An 18,420-nucleotide genomic window follows, 5' to 3' on the forward strand; every position below is an offset into this window, starting at 1 on the left:
TGCATCAAGGGCGGAAAGTCAGTGCTGTCCCGCCCTAGGTGCACATGCTATTTTTGAACATGCCTGCAAAGGAAACTTCGTGTTTTTCTGAAATTCGTTAAAAGCTGAAAAAATGAAAAAACTCATAGCGGATTCCTGGTATCGTCAAAAAATCTCCAAAAAATTGACTAGTTATCCAATGATTTGTACAATATGGCAAAAAGTTAGCGATACAATCGAAGGAAGTGAGGGTTTGAACCTCGTTGACTTCAATCCGAATCCATATATAAAACGAAGAAAATGAATTGATTATACTTTATTTAATAAAGGATCATTTGAAGGAAAAATGTGAATATTCCGACAAAAATTGGCATTGTTAGTTTAATTGATCGATAAATTGTCAATAAGATGGATAAAAATGGATAAAAAATGAATTTGAAATTCAGATTTGACATTGGAATGACATTTCACTAAATTAAAATATATTATGATTGTAGATGTAGAGATATATGCCGTAAGCTTACCAGCAATTATCATCATGCAAATGGTGAAGATTTTCTCATTATCCGTCTCAGCGGCGACGTTACCAAATCCTACGGATGTCATACACGTCATAGTGAAATACAAAGCTGTAACATACATAGTTCTCCTGGAAGGCCCAGCAACGAGCTCAGGCACAGTACTAGAGTTGGTCCAGAGATAGCTGTATGGCGATTGAGTTACATTTGCCAACTTCCACAGCCACGAGTATTGAACGCCACCATCAGCGTCAGACCTGCCTATTGAGTACCTTGAGGGGTGTCATGAGCACAAAAATTTCTTGAGAAAATGATATCTCATTAAGAGATGCAGAAAATTTATAAATACAAGGACCACGCCAATGAATACAAACCAAAGGAAAGTGAAGCAAGAAAAAAGCTTTCTGGTGATAGTCTATATTATACACGTATAGATTATTCTGGTGCCAATACTTAGGGTTCTCTGTCTTATGGTATCGAATTTACATTTATGTCTATAATTATGGTTACATGAAAGCAGTGAGAAGTCTTTAGCCCATATAAGTACTATAACCATTCATTTTGGAACGGAATTTATTTTCTAATTGACAACCATTTAATTTTCCATTTGCATATTTTCGCCAATTTGATATTGGGATATTGCATGCGTAATAAATGACAGCAAACCCTCATTTGATTTTATGTGCACAATATTCTTTTTCTGAAATATATTCATCTGAAAATGAGTACTGATTTTTGAAATGATTTTTTGGGGCATGATCATGACAGTTATCATACTATTTTGAATTTCGTTTGAAATGCCTCTCACTCACTCACTCAAAAATTACGCCATTGGGATAGTTTTTTAACATGTGATTTCGATCCAGTCTTTTCTTCCGTAATGTACAAGCCCGAATAAGGTATACATGGCGAAAAATTGTATTATGAAGTAGCGATTAATAGTTATAAATGTTGCAGATTCAATTAAAAAATTCTATTATCAATATAATAGTAAGACTCAATAATGTTGGGAGTTGAAAAAGGTTTTGTCGAAAATTCGTCAATTAATTTATGCTGCTTTCGGTACATTGTTGATTACTAAAAAAGTAGTGAATACGTTATAGCGTCAAGTATGTCAATTTTAAACTACAACTAGAAAATTCTAATGGGAAGTGTTTAGGAGCGGAGAATCCACCACAAGAAATCACCTTAATATGACATACCAGACACAGGCAAGCCAATGGGCTACCAGCATGTAGAAGCACAGGAGTAGTATAAGCATGGCAGCACCATATTCGAGGTAGCGATCCAGTTTACGTACGACACGTCCGAGTCGCAGTAATCTAACAACCTTCAGTGCTGAAAAGAGACTCCCAATGCCATCTTCGTCGTGATCGAAGGCATTGAAAACGTCGTAAGGTAGACAGCTTAGGAGATCTATGATGAACCACGATTTCAGATAATTCATTCTGATGACCTGAAAAAGACAATGTTGTAAAGAAGATGGAATTAAAAGATGCAAGATGGTGGATTTTGTAGTTTTTCCACGAGTATAAAATTTCTTCTTTCCAAGTTTTTATTTTTCCCTCTTTAGGAAAAACTTGATTGCTTTATTGCTGTGGGGTCGTCCTTATCATATTGTCACAGGGAGAAAGTCATCACAAGATTAGTCAAGGAAAGAACGACTGTCTAGAGTTAAATCGAGCTGTTAATAATAATTATCAGTGCTGAAGATAGTCACAATATTCCTTTATTTCCATTCCCATACTTCCATACAACAATACAGGAAATCGTGTCAAAAACTTGCACCAAAATTTCGATAAATGTTTGATAGATTCGCATTATTTTACCGGATAAAATAACTTTTAAATATTTGATTTTTTATCCACGAAACACTACATAATCCTCAAAGATTGCCGTCCAAGCTATCCTATGGAATCACTCGAGTACTTGCGGGGGAGCACATCTTTTGGTGCCATACCGCATAAGAGCTTGATCCTGGTATTATCATATTACTTAATAAGGCATGGGTTTTAACCAAGTCATCAGACCTAATGGTTTGACCTATTTAATAATAGACGACTCAAAGGGATAGCGACGTGAACGCTGGACCGTACTTTTTATCCTTATGTACAATCGGATGGTGGTGCACTTGAGCTACCAAATTAATATCACTAGAGGGATTGAAGTGATTGTTTTTTTCCTCGTTTGTTATTGAATGAATGAGACTTTAGTAGTTAACTTTTGATTCCCTCCGTTTTCTGTTAATATTTTTTAAATGGTGTGATTGTAATCGTAATAAAATTATGTGAACACTTGAACACTGCGGATTTTGGATGATGGTTCACACGTGAGTTTTGTATTTTCAAGATACGATATGGTTGGTCTCGATACAAACGAAAGTTTAGATTGGTAAATTGCAAAATTGTAAATGTTTCCGTTGTCACTGTTCGTCTTGGACTCCCTTTTCCTCCCTTGCTAATTTTGGCGAGATTTTCAGGAAGACGGAGGAGCGAATTGTCACAACATGAAAGTTTGTATTTGATTGGTCAGAAAAAGGCTCAATCCTCTATCTTGATCCACCCTTGTTCTGGCGAGGAAAAATTTGAGTTTAGCGAGGATTTTCCAGTTCTGAAGGCTCTAATTTTTATGATAAAAAAAGGAATTTTCTTTGGACCACACGGCTGACAATGGATTGAATCATACAATGCCTGGGACTTGAATAGTTTTCTTCGAATGAGGCCTTTTTCTTGGGAGAAATTGTCGTAATGGTGTTGAAGATTATATGGAAAATATAGAATTTTGGTTTCGATTGGCTCTAAAATGAAATTTAAAATTCCCTCAGGCTTTTCCCAAGGATTGGTAGGGTTGTAAAATATCTAATCTCTAGTTCTTATTGACTGGTTTTTCTCTCTCCTCTTGCTATCTAGCAGTCTTACGCATATTTTAGTCATTAGAATGTGCGTGAGAACAAAAAGATTTTATTCACTTCACTAGAATAGAAAAAAGAGTGTGTAACTATTCAGCAATTTTTACTGAATCCTTTTTTGACTGACAGGCTACCGAACACGCACGCAATTTTCATTGAATTTTTCTCTCCATGTATATCATTATAAATTCTATATAAGCTACACAGGAGCTATATGATTTGTTTCGCGCGCATACTAATACGTATTTTATCTGATCTACAATAATTATTGTAGTACTGTATATTATATGGAGCAAATTAATGAAAAGTTATTGAATTTACCCTAGACTATTTTAGTCTAGATTATGAATTTTTATTGAATTGGTGGACTGTGAGTAGAAAACTATTCAGGTAATCCTTGTGAAAGCTCCCAAAAATAGAAAGAAATCAACTGCACAAAAGATTCTATATATCTCTGTGTCTACAAATTTGCCACGAATACATTTACACTACAAGGGCAGGCAGTTGAAATTCTACTGCAACTATACTACTACAAGTACAACACAACACAATTTGTATTTTGTAAATATATTGTACTTTGAAGTCATTATCAGCAATATATATGTTTGACTTCCGTTATCAAATACTATAATCCGTCTGGTTTGATTAAACCCTGATCCGGCCCGCCTGATCAAATCTTTATCAATTCAAGACGTTAGTTGTCTGATCGAGTCTTGATCAAGTTGGAGGATCAGTACCTGATCAAAAATGAAAACTGATTTCATCCGAACTTCATTTGGAACTGACTTAAATTCCCACTCGGGATTGCTAGAACGAATATTGAAAAATTATGTTTATATGCTATAAAAAACTCACATTCACGCGATTCTGACCTCGTCTTGCTTGTTAAAATCGCGGATTCTACGCCCAATGACATAAAATACTGTATAAAACTCGTGCGTTATATTTTTTGTTTGACTCGTGGGAAGTTTGTAAAATGAGCCGAAATCGGTGAAGGCTGTTCATCGAAATCGCGTATGTCCCTTGAAATTTTTTTTTATTAAACCATAATCCGTACCATATTTGTTGCGTAATATACTATTTTGGCGCGGTAAGTATTAAATAAGAAAAAATTCAGTATTTAGTTTTTATCCAAATATGGAATGATCAAAACTCAAAGAATTATCATAGAATACATGAAAGGCTACTGCAAAATTCTATTATAAATAATAAATTTCTTATCAATAGTAGTACATGGACAGAAATATTTAATAAAAATTACGGAATTTTCAGTCCGCTTACCGATTACGGAATCGATTCGAACAATTTAACTGACGGGATCCTAACTTTTCGCAGATCGGTCAGATAAAAATTACGGAATGCCGCAGAAAAATATGGTGACTTTAGATAAAAATGACGTGACAGTTCCGTAAAATTTTCTGCAACCACATTTCGCTCTGGAATTACGGAAAAGACAGGTCATTTTTATTGAATCAAGATACGCAGTAGCGTATCGGCCAAGTCAAAATTTCATCTCTATTCAACAAATGAGGCCGAAAGCTACCGTGTATCTGTACACAACACAACTACCCTCCACTACTTCCAAATCGTATTTAATCCATAAAATACAAACGTCACCAGTTACATGCAATCTGTGCATAGTTACATCATATAAATCGCCCTCGCGTTGCTCATTGATATAAGTTTTCCGTTTCTTCTATTATTATTGGCGAAAATACGCCAATATATTCCCAGTTTCTATTAACTTTCGGTTACATTGAAATCACTAGGTTGGGAGCAGTTCGATCCAACCTAACCACAGCCAAATTTGGCGTTAAGATGTTGCCATCAGTGTAGTCAAACCATTCAAACCGTTGAATTGTGACAGGGAAAAAGAGGTGAATTTTTCATTTCTTCCCTCAGATTTTGTTTCTTATTGAGTTCCATTATTATGATTGTGTATTTTGTGGTAACAAATATTAAATTTGCGCTGCGTTCGAAAATTAGACGCTGTTCTTGACGTATTTAGGTATGTAATTACACCTGTTACTGAATTCAATTGTGAAGATTAATTAAAATATGAATTTCGAGATTTTGAATTAAAAAAAATTTATTCCATCTAATAGATACATAATTGTAGAAAGAAGTTTTTTCAAATTATTGAAAAATATTGTGCATTGTGTAAAAAAAATTATGCAAATAATATACTTAAAATGAAGTTACAACGTGATGTCGGTAATAAAAATTTAGAAAACGTGAAAATAATTTTTTACTTGGCGCGGTTCTTCCCAAGAACTACAGTTAGAGCCATTTGTATTTTTCGAATTTTTTTAAAATTGAGTAATATTACATAGAAATAATATCGAAAATTCAAAGGAGACACCAACAGTGTCGAGATCAAATGCGATAAGGTCAGTTTAGCGTTTTGACGGTTCCTAGAATCGATCGAATTTTTGTGATCGAGAAACGAATCTGAATTTCTCTCGAGGTGTAAAAATTCACATTGTGATCAATCACGCTATCACATAAATTTTTTTATTCCCAAATTATAATTTGACGATCGCCAAGAACCGGCCAACGTCTACATCAAAATCGACTTTTCCTTTCAAATCTTCGAGTTTTTCCATCTCCTTCTTTAATCTTTCTCATCGAATTTGGTTTTTTTTTTTATAAAAAGCAGACTACAGTTGTGACTCTGATAAATAAGCTTTATTTTTCAACACCGCGGTTAGTTAAATCATCTGTAAAAGTCAAAGTCTTGTAACATCTCTCTCGATCTTAAATAAATATGAAAAATATGAGAATAACTCCATTGAACAGCTTATTTAGTCTGAACAGAAAAGAAACAAGAATATTCTTTAAAATATAGGCATCTCTATACCTTGTATGAAAAAAAATCTCAGAAAAATTTCCAAAAAGTTTATTGACTTTTGTTGTGAACAAAAGTCACGATTTTTTAACGATTTTTTTGAGACATTAAAAGAATTGAATAGATTGGCGAACAAAGAATTTTTTGCATATGAAAAATTCATTGCTCATTGAATAATCAAATTTTTTTCATAGAGCAACGCACTATTTCTGATGTAGGAACTGATATTCCATAGTTTCCAAATCCGGAGTCACCGTTGCGACCTGGCTCGTCGGACAATCTCAGACAATGCTTACCGCACGAATTCAAGTTCGAGCTTCTGTAGGTCCAATCGTGCCGAATCTATGTGTATGTTACTCTAAAGATCCCTTAAATATCGTTATGTGCTTGAAATTCGATACTATTTCGCCGTATTTGAACCTGTTCCATATTTGAGATGGTTGCGCTTTTCTAACAGACCTAGTTCAGAATTAGTTCATATTTTGGCCAAACTTGAATGGGTTCAGGGTTTATGTGCGCTCTGAACTCTTAAGGTAGTGCTCCTGGTAGATCATGAGCCAAGCTAGAGTACTGATGAGTTTCATTAGTACGGTAGTTTGGCATGATAATATTGCTCAATGGCCTGCACGCCTGTATGTTGTATTTCTGTAATGACAGCTCACGTAATCTGAGTATTATTGCTGCCACATCTATTAATTTTTCACCGAATTAATTAATTTCAGCATTTATATCACATGCATTAAAATTTTTCCACATCCGTACATATAGCTAACGAAATTTCAAGAAAAACTCGTCGTAATTTTCAAAACTAAAACAGACCGTGTACTGTCATAATACTCTCGGTATAAGATCATGTGACTGTCGATATAAGATCTGTCATAAGATAATAATGCCAAATACATCAAGAAAATGTTTACGCGTTGACTGATATAACGATACCCCTACTCTGACCCAAGCAATGGGTCTCACCACTCCGACAATCTGCACAGTACAATACGACCCTTTTTTTGAGTTATTGGCCTAATCGAGGATGGGAGCTCGGTGAGCTCAGAGAGCTCACTTTGCCAAGCCTACACTAGGCCAGAGGTCGGCAACCTTTGGTAGGCGCGGAGCTGTATCGATAATATTATTAAGGCTCCAATTATAATGGACCTTATGTTATTACAAGGGTTGCCCTATATTCGTGTGGTGGGGGTAACATTGGTAGATTTTTATGCATATGTTCGGACTTTTTCTTTTTGGTTTAAAACAATGGAAGTAAAATGAAGGTTCAGATTGAACATTCATCGGTGGAAATGAAAGTGGGATACTTGTGAACTTGAGAGGGAAAAATTGTATCGTCAATAATTGTTGAAATTTCCATCACCATTGATATTTCCACTCATTTGTTTAAGACACTCAACCTGGTCCAAAAAATGTCGAATTTTCCTTGGTTTTGGAAGAAGAAATCTTCCTTTAATATGAAATTTCGATAAGACATGGAGGAAAATTTGTCAATTTTTTTAGCAACTTCGAGTGATTTATAAAAACGAGCTAAAATTTTAACAGTAATGAAAATGGAAAAACTCAATTTTTCTTCTTTTAGGTTTACGATCATTCCACTTTCAGTTTCATCGTTAACTGTTGAATTTCAAATATCGTCTTACCTTCATTTTTTACTCCGAAAAAAATCCGAATACGTGAAAAATTTTCAGGGCGATTTTACAGGAAAAAAAGGCTAGACCAATCGTCATCGGTCACTTCGTCACTTTATCTTTATGTCCAAAGGTTAAAGGATGCTGATAATGTTTTTCATTGTGAGAAGTTTGTGCACTTTAATGTAACATCGAGAGCGGGAAATATACAAGCGAAAAATTAAAAAAAATGCATGTCAAGTTAGGTTGCTTAACAACATGATAATATTTAATAATCGTTTCCCAAACAATATTTCCTCTTCAAGGAAGACAGGGTATGAGTCGTGCACATAATAATTGAACACATTTATGTTTGTGCACAGATGTAAAAATCAAATTAAATATGCATATTTGATTTTTAAACGTGCACATCCAATTTGAGCACAAGATTTCACTCTATTATGTTGCACACAGTGTTACTTTTCTGCGTGCACATAATATAATATGTGTACAAAAAAATGTACACTCGAAATTGTAATTAATGTTTTCCGTAAAATTGGTACACATTGATTTAATTAAAAAAAAAAGTTGTGCACATATTTTTTTATGCTCAAGGGAAACATATTTTATTTGTACACGTCTAAAGCTATAACGGCCACAAAAATAATAGGCGTTGTAATTTATCTGCACGGGATTAGTCGTGCACATAAACTTTAACATACGCGTAACTTCGAATTTCCGTGTTTTGTTTCATTTTATTTACATGTTCCGGATGTCAATTTAAGGTTGTTGTCGCGTAGAATTTTTTTTCGACAGCTTTCGTTAACAATTTTATGGTGAATAGTTTGAAAAATTAGCAATAAAAAGAGCCTTTTCCGTTTGCAATTGACCGTTCTGAACTTGAGATATAAATTTTTGAAATTCGAGTGATTTAACACGTGTTTAAATGGAGTTTTGCCGATTAGAATTTTTTAAAAATCAACGGCTCGACAGTTTCAGAAATAAAAAAAAAACGTGGAATATACATCGTGGGAGGAAATACAGAAAAAAAAATCAAATCGATTGACCGTTTGGTTTACGGAATATAATTATCGGAAATTCATAAATTTATATAATTGAAAATAGTTAATATGGAAAATATATAGTTATGCTTTAGCTATCCATGCACAATGCAATCAATCAAGTGAGACTATATACCGCTAAAAGATTGTGTTCTAAACTGGGCCGTTTTACAGCGGATAAACTTTTTACAGAGACTGTCGCGCGACAACCACCTTAATCAAAGTGACATTTCTGAACATCGAAATAGATTTGCGGAAACTTGTAAGTAAATGATTAATCTCTCTGGTTTTCATATATTTATTTCTTTATTCTTTAAAAAATAATGTTTTTAATATTTTCTAGACCGCGGATCCCTTTAGGACGACATAGATAGGATATTTGGAAGGCTGTTGAAATATTTTTTGAAGGGCCGCAGTAACTAATTTAAATTGTCTTTAATAGTGTACGGTACCACTGATTACCGACCACCGAGATATTTGTAGAATTCTTTGGCATTAGACAATATAACAACAAGATCTTTCCATGTAAATTGTTCCTTACCAAATTGGTTCTTACAGTGTTTGTTGTTAATCTCATTAAATAATTTACTCTCAGCCTCGGTGATGAAGTAACTCTTCATACATGTACAACTGTAACTATACAACATATGTCCGAGTGCAAGTAGTTCAGGTACGTGTTGAATAGTTTAGCGTCAAGTATCCTAACAGCACAGTACTTTTCACCACTTCGGTATATGTAAGGGATGTGACATTTGTCGAATGTGATATGATGACTTATTACATGTTAAATAAATGCCACTGTCATAAATTAAAAAAATAAATAAAATTAAAGTTATCGTTAAAAAAAAATCAAATGCCGAGTTTTTCCACTTTTAAGACCTGCCTAAGGGACGAGTGTGACCTGGTAGTTTCAGCCTCTTGATGCTCTGTCTGTCTGTCTGTCTTGATGTGCACGTTTAAAAATCAAATGTGCATATTTAATTTGATTTTTACATCTGTGCACAAACATAAATGTGTTCAATTCTTATGTGTACGACTGATACCCTGTCTCACGGAATCTATGAAAGGTACGAATATTCCTTTTTGTAAAGTCGAGCCCAATTGACGCGCCCGAGTGCACCAGACTCATATCAAGGCAATTTCCTGTAAGATGATCAATTTTTTTCTACGCTGTGTATAATGAGATAAAATCTCAGCTAAATTTTCAGCGAGGAAAAAAAAATGGTCACCGAGTTATAATTTTTCGAACATTTTATCGTTTTCCTACTGATGAAAGATCAGTTTTTACTTCCGGAAAGCTTTACTCGAAGGTGATTAATATAATTGCAAGCAGATGGGGATCTACTGGAAACTATTCAATATGATCCCTAAAAAGTTGAGTTTATGTAAAATTTCTCGCCTTATTTTGATTTTTGTATACTACGAAGTTTAATTTTCCATAGAACTTTTTTCCGTAAAACAGAATGAGTTCTGTAAAAACGATTTTAAGAAATTTTTTGATATCTAACTTGGATTAATGAGTTCTCGTAGAAAAATAGAAAATTGGAGAGGTTTATACGATTTCAAGCAAGTGAAATAATGATTCGATTCGATAATGAACGCAAATTTTATAATAAAATAGCGAAATATGAAATTTAAATTTATAATCGATCAAAGTTTATATAAATTGATTAGATATATAGTTTATAGAATTTGATCTCAACCCATTTGCAGTTCATAGGATTCAATCTATTGGATCAACATTTGGTCAGGTATCACCTGACTAGGCTTGCACGCTTAGAACTTAATCTGAACTCGCTTTTAGTGTTTGGGATCCGAAGTACTGGATAAAAACTGGGTCAAGTTCTGATCATCTGGGAACACGGGAAGAGACGAGAGAATCCTCAGAAAGCATATTGACCCAGAAGTGAAGTAAACCAGGCGTCCAGTGAAAATTAAATAGAAACGATTCGAAGGATTAAATAGAAAACACAAAGAACCTTCCTGACTGGAAATTGGTTCAGGCGTTCTTGAAGTGCGATCAGAATTTGATTCAGTTCGGATCCGGTTCGTCTGATCAGGTGAGACTTGATCAACAGCAAAGTTTTTACCTATCATTTTCTTATCGAACAATATTGCCTCGCCTATAATGTGATCTCATCGAGTGAGATCTGATCAGAAAAACTGGACCGATACCCCTGAATCGAGTTCTGATTGGACTTCAAGAAAATCTGAACCAACTTCCAGTCAGGAAGGTTTTTTGTTTTCTATGTGATCCTTCGAATCGTTTCTATTTATTATTCACTACACGCCTGGTTTACTTCACTTCTGGATCAATATACGTTCTGAGGTTTCTCTTGTCTTTTCTCGTGTGCACCTCCAAATATCAGTCTTTTTCTCAAAGCGAACACGTTGAAATCACAATATTTTGCGAAGTGACTAAAGTTTAGTGGAATGAGCCGGGAGTTCTGCTGAGACTATTTTGATCATGGTATCAAATGACTTTTATATTAGAGTGCTTTGAGTTTTCGTATGACCTAATCTGCAATTTTCTTACGATTCACAAGCAATATTACGATAGTCCTTTGAGAGTATGATGAAGAAACAATCTTACAGTTATCATATGAAGAACATGCAAATAAATGTATTCATGTTGATAAAAGAATTCAATTGATATTACACATACGGTGTAGTAACAGTTACTGAATGGTTAGTTTAAAAGGCAAAGTTCATGCGCATAACTAATAATAGTTTGACAACGAACACGATTGGTTAATAACCTAAAAAATCAAACTGGATAATATATAGCCTCGTCTTACACACGCATTATTTATTGGTATAAATATCAATAAATATCAATAAATAAATAAATGAAAATGTGCCGTTTATATTATATTATATATTATATTCCATATTAAATTAAGAGAGGCCCTGAGAGCCTGCGTTTAAGGTTAATAAGGATAATCCTTATAAGGTTGATCCTGGATAGACAGGACAGGGCAAAAGAATATACATCTGTTCGTATAGCGAAGGTTCGCTGAGGGCACTACTCAAATACAAGTGCTGCTCTCGATTAGTGCACGACTGCGCCGAACTGATGGGAAGGACCACAATCACATCGTGTGGCATATGGGACCATCTAAAAACACCCAAAACTCTAAAAAGCCAATATTATATTATTTTTACTGTTATTAAAGTTGAATAACATTACTGAAAAACATTGTATTATCGTGTTTATTGAAATTTAATATGTAAATATAAAGATGGATATGATGGATACCGACTAGAAATTTCGTTAGACATGCCGGTTGAAATATTTTCTTAATCGCTCAAACGAATATAGTATATATAGTAGATGAAATTATTCAGAAAAATTAGATGAGCAGTTTTTTTACTTGGACATTCATCTACGACTTACAAAATGTTTACTGAAAAAAAAGTTACAATGAGAGAGGGAACGGAAGGAAGGAACGGAAGGGTGAATTGGGGGGTAGCATGAATAATGGGAAAATTGTAGTTCTTGAGTAATTGTAGACCACCGACATTGGTAATTCAGTGGCTAGGTGCGAGCCTAGTGTTCTGAAAGTTGTAGATTCGTTTTCCCGCTGAATCGAATTTTTTAACAGGCACCGATCAGCGGAAGGCTGCTAATAGAGCAACCGCCTGTACCGACATGGTTTTTCCTATGGTTTCCCATGTCACTTGTATATTCTATAGAAGAGTGAATACGGTACAGTCTAGGATCTACAGCCGCATGCATAGGATGGGTTAGGGCCAATTAGATAAGGCGGAAGGCAGAAAGGGTCAGAATATGAGGAAAAAAAAGTAAAACCATTTCAATGGTATCAGCTATAGCGAATAGCAATGATGTACGCAAAACTGGTATATCTAAGGTTTGTTCATGTTGTAAATATTTATCGTCTGAATAAAAAATGAATTTGGTAAAAAAAAAAAATAATAAACTGCAAGACTGCGAACCGAGAGGTCCTGGGTTCAAGTACTGGTGTGGCTACTTTTTTTTCGTATTGTCAAGCAATTCGTTCCGGGATCACAATTTATTCTTTCCTCATTTATTTTCGTAAAGTTGATTAACTTACCACTAACACTTTATTAATTGATTAAATGCCATCAGGTAAATGCTTGGTCATTATTGTCCGGCCGTTAATATGAAAAATGCATAACGTACCTAATCCGATCCGAATGTGGTTGATCGTACCCTCACCGAACGTTCGATACCCAACCCGACATGCCGGATTAGGGCCGAACAGCTTCATTCATGATTCATGACTTGGTCACATTAACATGAGTTAATGATGTAATATCATGAATCATGATTTGGTAACATTCAGCAAGTGCTACTATCAGTGCGATAATTAAAATCTATAACAATATATCCAATATAGTTCATGTCCCGGTGATCCTAACCTCAGTTCGCTCGATCGATCGCGCTTTTTATTCTTTGGGACATAAGGTAGCATATGTACCACGGTTGAAAAGTTTGTATGTTTTTTCATACTAAAATAATAGTACATATATAGGATATTCCAAGTGAAATAGATAATGGTAAAACCCTCACCTAATTCTAGAGGTGTGATAGTTTTTTCTCAAAAAATATTCACTTTTTGCTCCCGAAACGGGAGCATTGTAGTCTTGCAGAAATAAGTTTTTGTTTTTTTGTGTTGGATTAATCCATTATGGTCCAAAAAGTTCGAAAGTGCAATTTTTAGACCCTGTCCGTACGTATGTATGTGTGTGTGTATGTATGTGACAAACGTTTTTTTCAATTTCCTTTAATTTTTTTGAATTGCGCGCGACTTGATGCATGCAATCAAGTAACTTTTTTTTTTAATGTAGTCACTATCGAGCTCTATACATCGACAATAATTCGAATTCGTTTCAATTGGTATAATTTTTTTTTTTCAATTTTTCAATTTTTTTTTTCAAATTTCGAATTTTGACGATGATTGAAAAAAAATTGGTTTGAATCAACTCCTGGATGGCTTGAAAAATTCACTCAAGTGTCTTTTGAACCGAGTTCGAAGATGAAAGTGATAGCGACAATAGTTGTTTATTTATTTATTTTTTTTGTAATATTGAAATCTCTTCTATATCTCGGAATTTTATGCTCAAAAAGATTTCAAGTAGAGTTTTTAACATCACTTTCGATACCAGCAATACCAACAGTACCTAGTGATGTGACATCTATTACCGTCATTACAAATTCAAAATCTTGTGTCATTTTTCTTGAATGTGAGTTTTGTGATGGTTTCTTTGCACTCGTTATGTTTGATTCATTTGATTGTGTATGCATAATTCATCTAGAACAATATCTCATCCAAATTTGAAAGCAATGTGAACAATATTATACAGCCACTTAGTTTTAGAAATCAGTTCTAGAATTCTTAGAAGGGAATTAATTATCATTACCAATATAAATGGTAATGATAACAATGTAAATCAATACATTGTTATATCACTTATATATGGTGAAATAACGGTTCGGGAGCGAGTTGCTAATTCATTACCAAAAAAAACTATGTGATATCAATTACCACAGCATATCCTACTTGTTTTTTAGATTTTGTAAAAGATTTTTTGGGCCATGAACTCAGCAATTATGATTTTTTAGAACTATTTCCGTTTAAAATGGTATAACTCACTCAAAAATGGAGCAATGTTTTCGTTTTAGAATGTGCGGTTTCAATTTAGTTATTTATTTCATAATACGAATGTTTTTATAATGCTCCATTATATAGAAAATGTGACCAAAAAAAACCAACCCGTTTTTAAATTTATAAAAACATACAGTAGAAAATTGACCGAAAATATGATGCATCATTGAAAGCCTATTTCCCACTTTGGTATTTCCTTATTTTCAATTGTTTCAAATGTACTTTATTTTTTTGAGAATTTTAAATCCGGTCGAACCCGAAGAACGATTAATTTTATCAGGTTTTGTTTCAAAGTTTCTATGCAATGAGAACAATAAAAAACTATTCATATTACGGAATAAAAAGTGGATTGAAAGCGTACATTTTAAGAAAAAGTCAGGATCGCCTTATTATTGAGTCAGTTATGTACATAACATAACTGTGATGTTAAATGTGATAACATAACTGTGATATGTGATGTTAAACGGAAATCATTTGAAAAAATCATAACTGCTGAGATCGTGTCTTAAAAGCTTAAAAATATTAGTGGTAATTTTTAGATGAATATATTTCGACAAAAAAATATCGCACATACAGAATTAGGTGGGGGCTTTCCCTCATTCGTTTCACTTGGAATACTTCATATATATGATTTTCCAAATAATTATAATGTATATATGGCGACTTGTGGAGAAATTCGCACGTCGATTTCATCATTTGGATGGAGCTAAACAGTCACACGTGGCCACGTGAGTTCTGCTTCCGTCAAAAGATAATTGAACTGTGTTTAACCATTGTTGTTGACAATGATGAAAGAGTTGTGACCTTGGCCGGAGAATTAAAAGATGTTAATTTCCGGCGAGGAAACGATGGAACCGGAAAAAATAGAACGTTGGGGAAATTCAAAGGATTTGACTGATGTAAGGGAGGGCTTGAAATAAAGAAAAAGAAAATGGGGGGGGGGGGATGTTATTAATAAGTTGTGTATATTTCCATTCCAATCAGAACACAGAGTGAGCAACAAGTTTTTAGTCAATGATAGGCCTTTTATTGAGAAACCTAGGGAGAGGGGTAAGGCCAGCCTGCCTGCGGCAACATGCGAAGAAAATTCAACATAAAAGAGTAAAGGGGAGAAGTTAATGGGGTAAGGGGGAAGAAGTTAGGAAACCGACCTGAAAAATCCTTATCAACTACGGGGGTTTCGTGAACAATCCGTACTAGTACAAACAAAGAAAATAATAGTATACTAGTACTTAATTTTTACGAGGCTCACCGTTGGGGGGAAATTATCATAAAAAGGGAAAATTCGTTGGGGCCGGGAATAGATGCACCGGCACTCACGGTAATGGCGGTCAACAATAACAGATCCTCTGGACTCTATCTCCTAATTCTCCTTCGTCTCTGGGTCTCCTCTCCACACTTCCTCTCCTTTTCTTCTTTCTAATCCTTCCTTATTTCTATTCTTCGCTCCTGGGTCTCCGCACTAACTCTCTACATAACTTCCTCTGTCTACAAAACTTTCTCTACAAAAATCCTCTGTTCTACATTCTCTCCACACAGTCTCTAATGCACGGGGCGGCTGTATCACGAGTGATGGATGCCAGTCACCTCTTATTCTTCTTCCCCCATTATCGGTGATAATCGGGGTTGATCGGGGGCATTCCTCATTGAGTGTCCTTTTCCTTCCATAATTATTTCTGGGGCTTAGCTGAGGCATATCTTCTTCTTTTCCGGGTCACGTGGTGTCCAGTTCGTTCGTGGGGGGTTTTCATGTTTTTCCGCCCGTCTTCTTTTCTCCGTGGTGAGTGCCACGGCGAGGGGAAGAGGGGTGGAGGGAAGGAATAATTTGGGGAATGGGGGAACCCAACGATGACAAATATTCTAACCTAGTGTCGTCCTGTTGTGGTTGTTTCATCCTTAATGTAAACGTAAGACCAATTAATGCCAATTGAAATCAATATATAAAATAGTGATCTTAGGGGGCAGGGGGAGGGCAGAAAATATTTGTCTCCTCACAGAGTATTAGTGCAAAAAACTGTGAGAATACTTACCGAAACATTGGAGAGCCAAAGCGTTTCTGAGGCCTCTCGGCATGAAAGACTACGGGAGGAGCTGGACTTCAACGGATATCCACTCCTCGCCAAAGATCTTAGTACTGGGGGTAAAACTGAATCTACTCGTAGTTTGATTTCAGATGGCAATATTCAACCAACTGAATTATATTAATCTTAGAGAAAGTGCTCTTCGGTTATTATTGAAAGGAACTGTGTAAATCGTTTCTCCAACATCCTAAAATAGTCAACCTCCCCATGAGCTCGTACCGAGGCAATTCATATAAGTAATCAACGAAGTCAAATTTTGTAGCCGTCGAGACTCGAACCTACGTTCTTTCGCACACTAGTCCTACGCCCTAACCACGAACCTAATACCTCAGTCTTGTAGTAGGAGCATAAAAACTTCTTTGATCAGTTAATAAATAATTAATCATCACTACATTACTGAAGATTTCCGTAATTTATTTAATTAAAAAATAATTGCAATAATAATAGCAATTATTATTTTTATAGAAAACGCCTCCTTTTCCGAATTTTTTAATTATTCACCTGGTCTCAATGAATGATGATTCCGATGAGATGTCAACGGATTTAAGTGTTTAATGTTAATTATAATGTAATTATACTCAATGATTACTTTAAGGGACGTATATTGGGAAAGCTACGTAGGGCCCATGAATGGACAATGATCGACCAACAAATATTTATTCAAGAGATCGGAACTTCACCATTGCACCAACATAGCTCAACCGAACCTCGTTGGATTGATGTGGGCCGACATATTGGCGGAATATCGAACAATCGAGTATTGGCGGATGATGCTGGCCAGTGTTCTGGTTAAGTATCCGACAACTGAATGTTGGTAAGCAGATGCTGCCAATACAATACCCAAGTCTGCAAGTTCGCAAATTCCTACACCGGAAAACGTGTGAAATATGAAAAAAAAATCTATATCGAACTTTGTTCTTCGGTTCGTTGCCATTTTTTCGTACTAGCGCTGTCAAAGTGTGTATAGCTATACATTAACATATATTTATGTTTATTTAGGAATCGTACAATTTCAGTCAGCCGGTAAAACAAGCATAACCATATAAAAATAGATAATAGTTCAACTTACTTTTGGATCGGATACAACTTCACCACCAGCACCCACGAAGGTCGTATGAAAGTTTAGGACGATGTCAATAAAAAATATAACATCGACGATACTATCAACAACTAGCAGCGACACGTCTTCGCTGGTTTTGTTCTTGAAGGCCACATTGTATGGTACCATTATGGCGGTATAGAATGTTAAACAGAGAATAATCCAGTCCCAAATTGCTTTGAACGCACAGTAGTGGAGGAGTATGTGAGGTGGGGTCTTTGGTGCTTCCTGACGATACTGTGGCATCACATCGCCGCTCAGAGACATCATCTGGGCAGATTGGTACTGATTTCAATGACAAACAAATCAAGACGATTTCTTTACAAATCGTGTTATCTTTTTTGTCGCTCGGCTTAAATACCCGAGTGGAAAATTAGCTCAGGTCTGGATCAAGTTTGGATCAAATCAGACTTGATGCTGGGTCAGGTACTGATCCTACAACTTGATCAAGCATGTAACGCTTTGACTCCATGCGGATTTGATCAGGCGTACCGAATCAGGGTTTGATCAAACAAAACGGATAAATTCTTGATAACCGAAATTAAAGATGTTTATCAACGGTAATGAATTTAAAATAAAAAATTAATCATTCTTTCAGATTATATTTACCTATCAATGGATCAACTATCAACCTTTCAGATTATATTTACCTATCAATGGAT

At 35.1% G+C, this 18,420-nt stretch overlaps 1 protein-coding gene across 8 annotated transcripts in view; it reads right to left on the reverse strand.

Annotated features, from left to right (window-relative positions):
* eag (ether a go-go) overlaps positions 1-18,420 on the reverse strand; it is a 144,576-nt gene that overhangs the window by 23,015 nt on the left and 103,141 nt on the right. For 3 of the 8 annotated variants that reach the window (XR_892457.1, XM_011310009.1, XM_011310008.1), the window contains 3 exons: positions 17,729-18,043; positions 1,685-1,953; positions 504-769 (listed from right to left, as the gene is read on the reverse strand). Coding sequence is in view for 7 of the 8 variants with exons in the window: in XM_011310009.1 (XP_011308311.1) it covers positions 504-769; positions 1,685-1,953; positions 17,729-18,043 (850 nt within the window). In the remaining variant the exon portion in view is untranslated. The remainder of the gene's footprint in view (positions 1-503; positions 770-1,684; positions 1,954-17,728; positions 18,044-18,420) is intronic. The other 5 variants (XM_011310014.1, XM_011310013.1, XM_011310012.1 and 2 more) reach the window with 3 other exon arrangements.

The sequence above is a fragment of the Fopius arisanus genome, unplaced genomic scaffold, assembly GCF_000806365.1.
Source record: "Fopius arisanus strain USDA-PBARC FA_bdor unplaced genomic scaffold, ASM80636v1 scaffold00071, whole genome shotgun sequence".
Classification (NCBI taxonomy): domain Eukaryota; kingdom Metazoa; phylum Arthropoda; class Insecta; order Hymenoptera; family Braconidae; genus Fopius; species Fopius arisanus.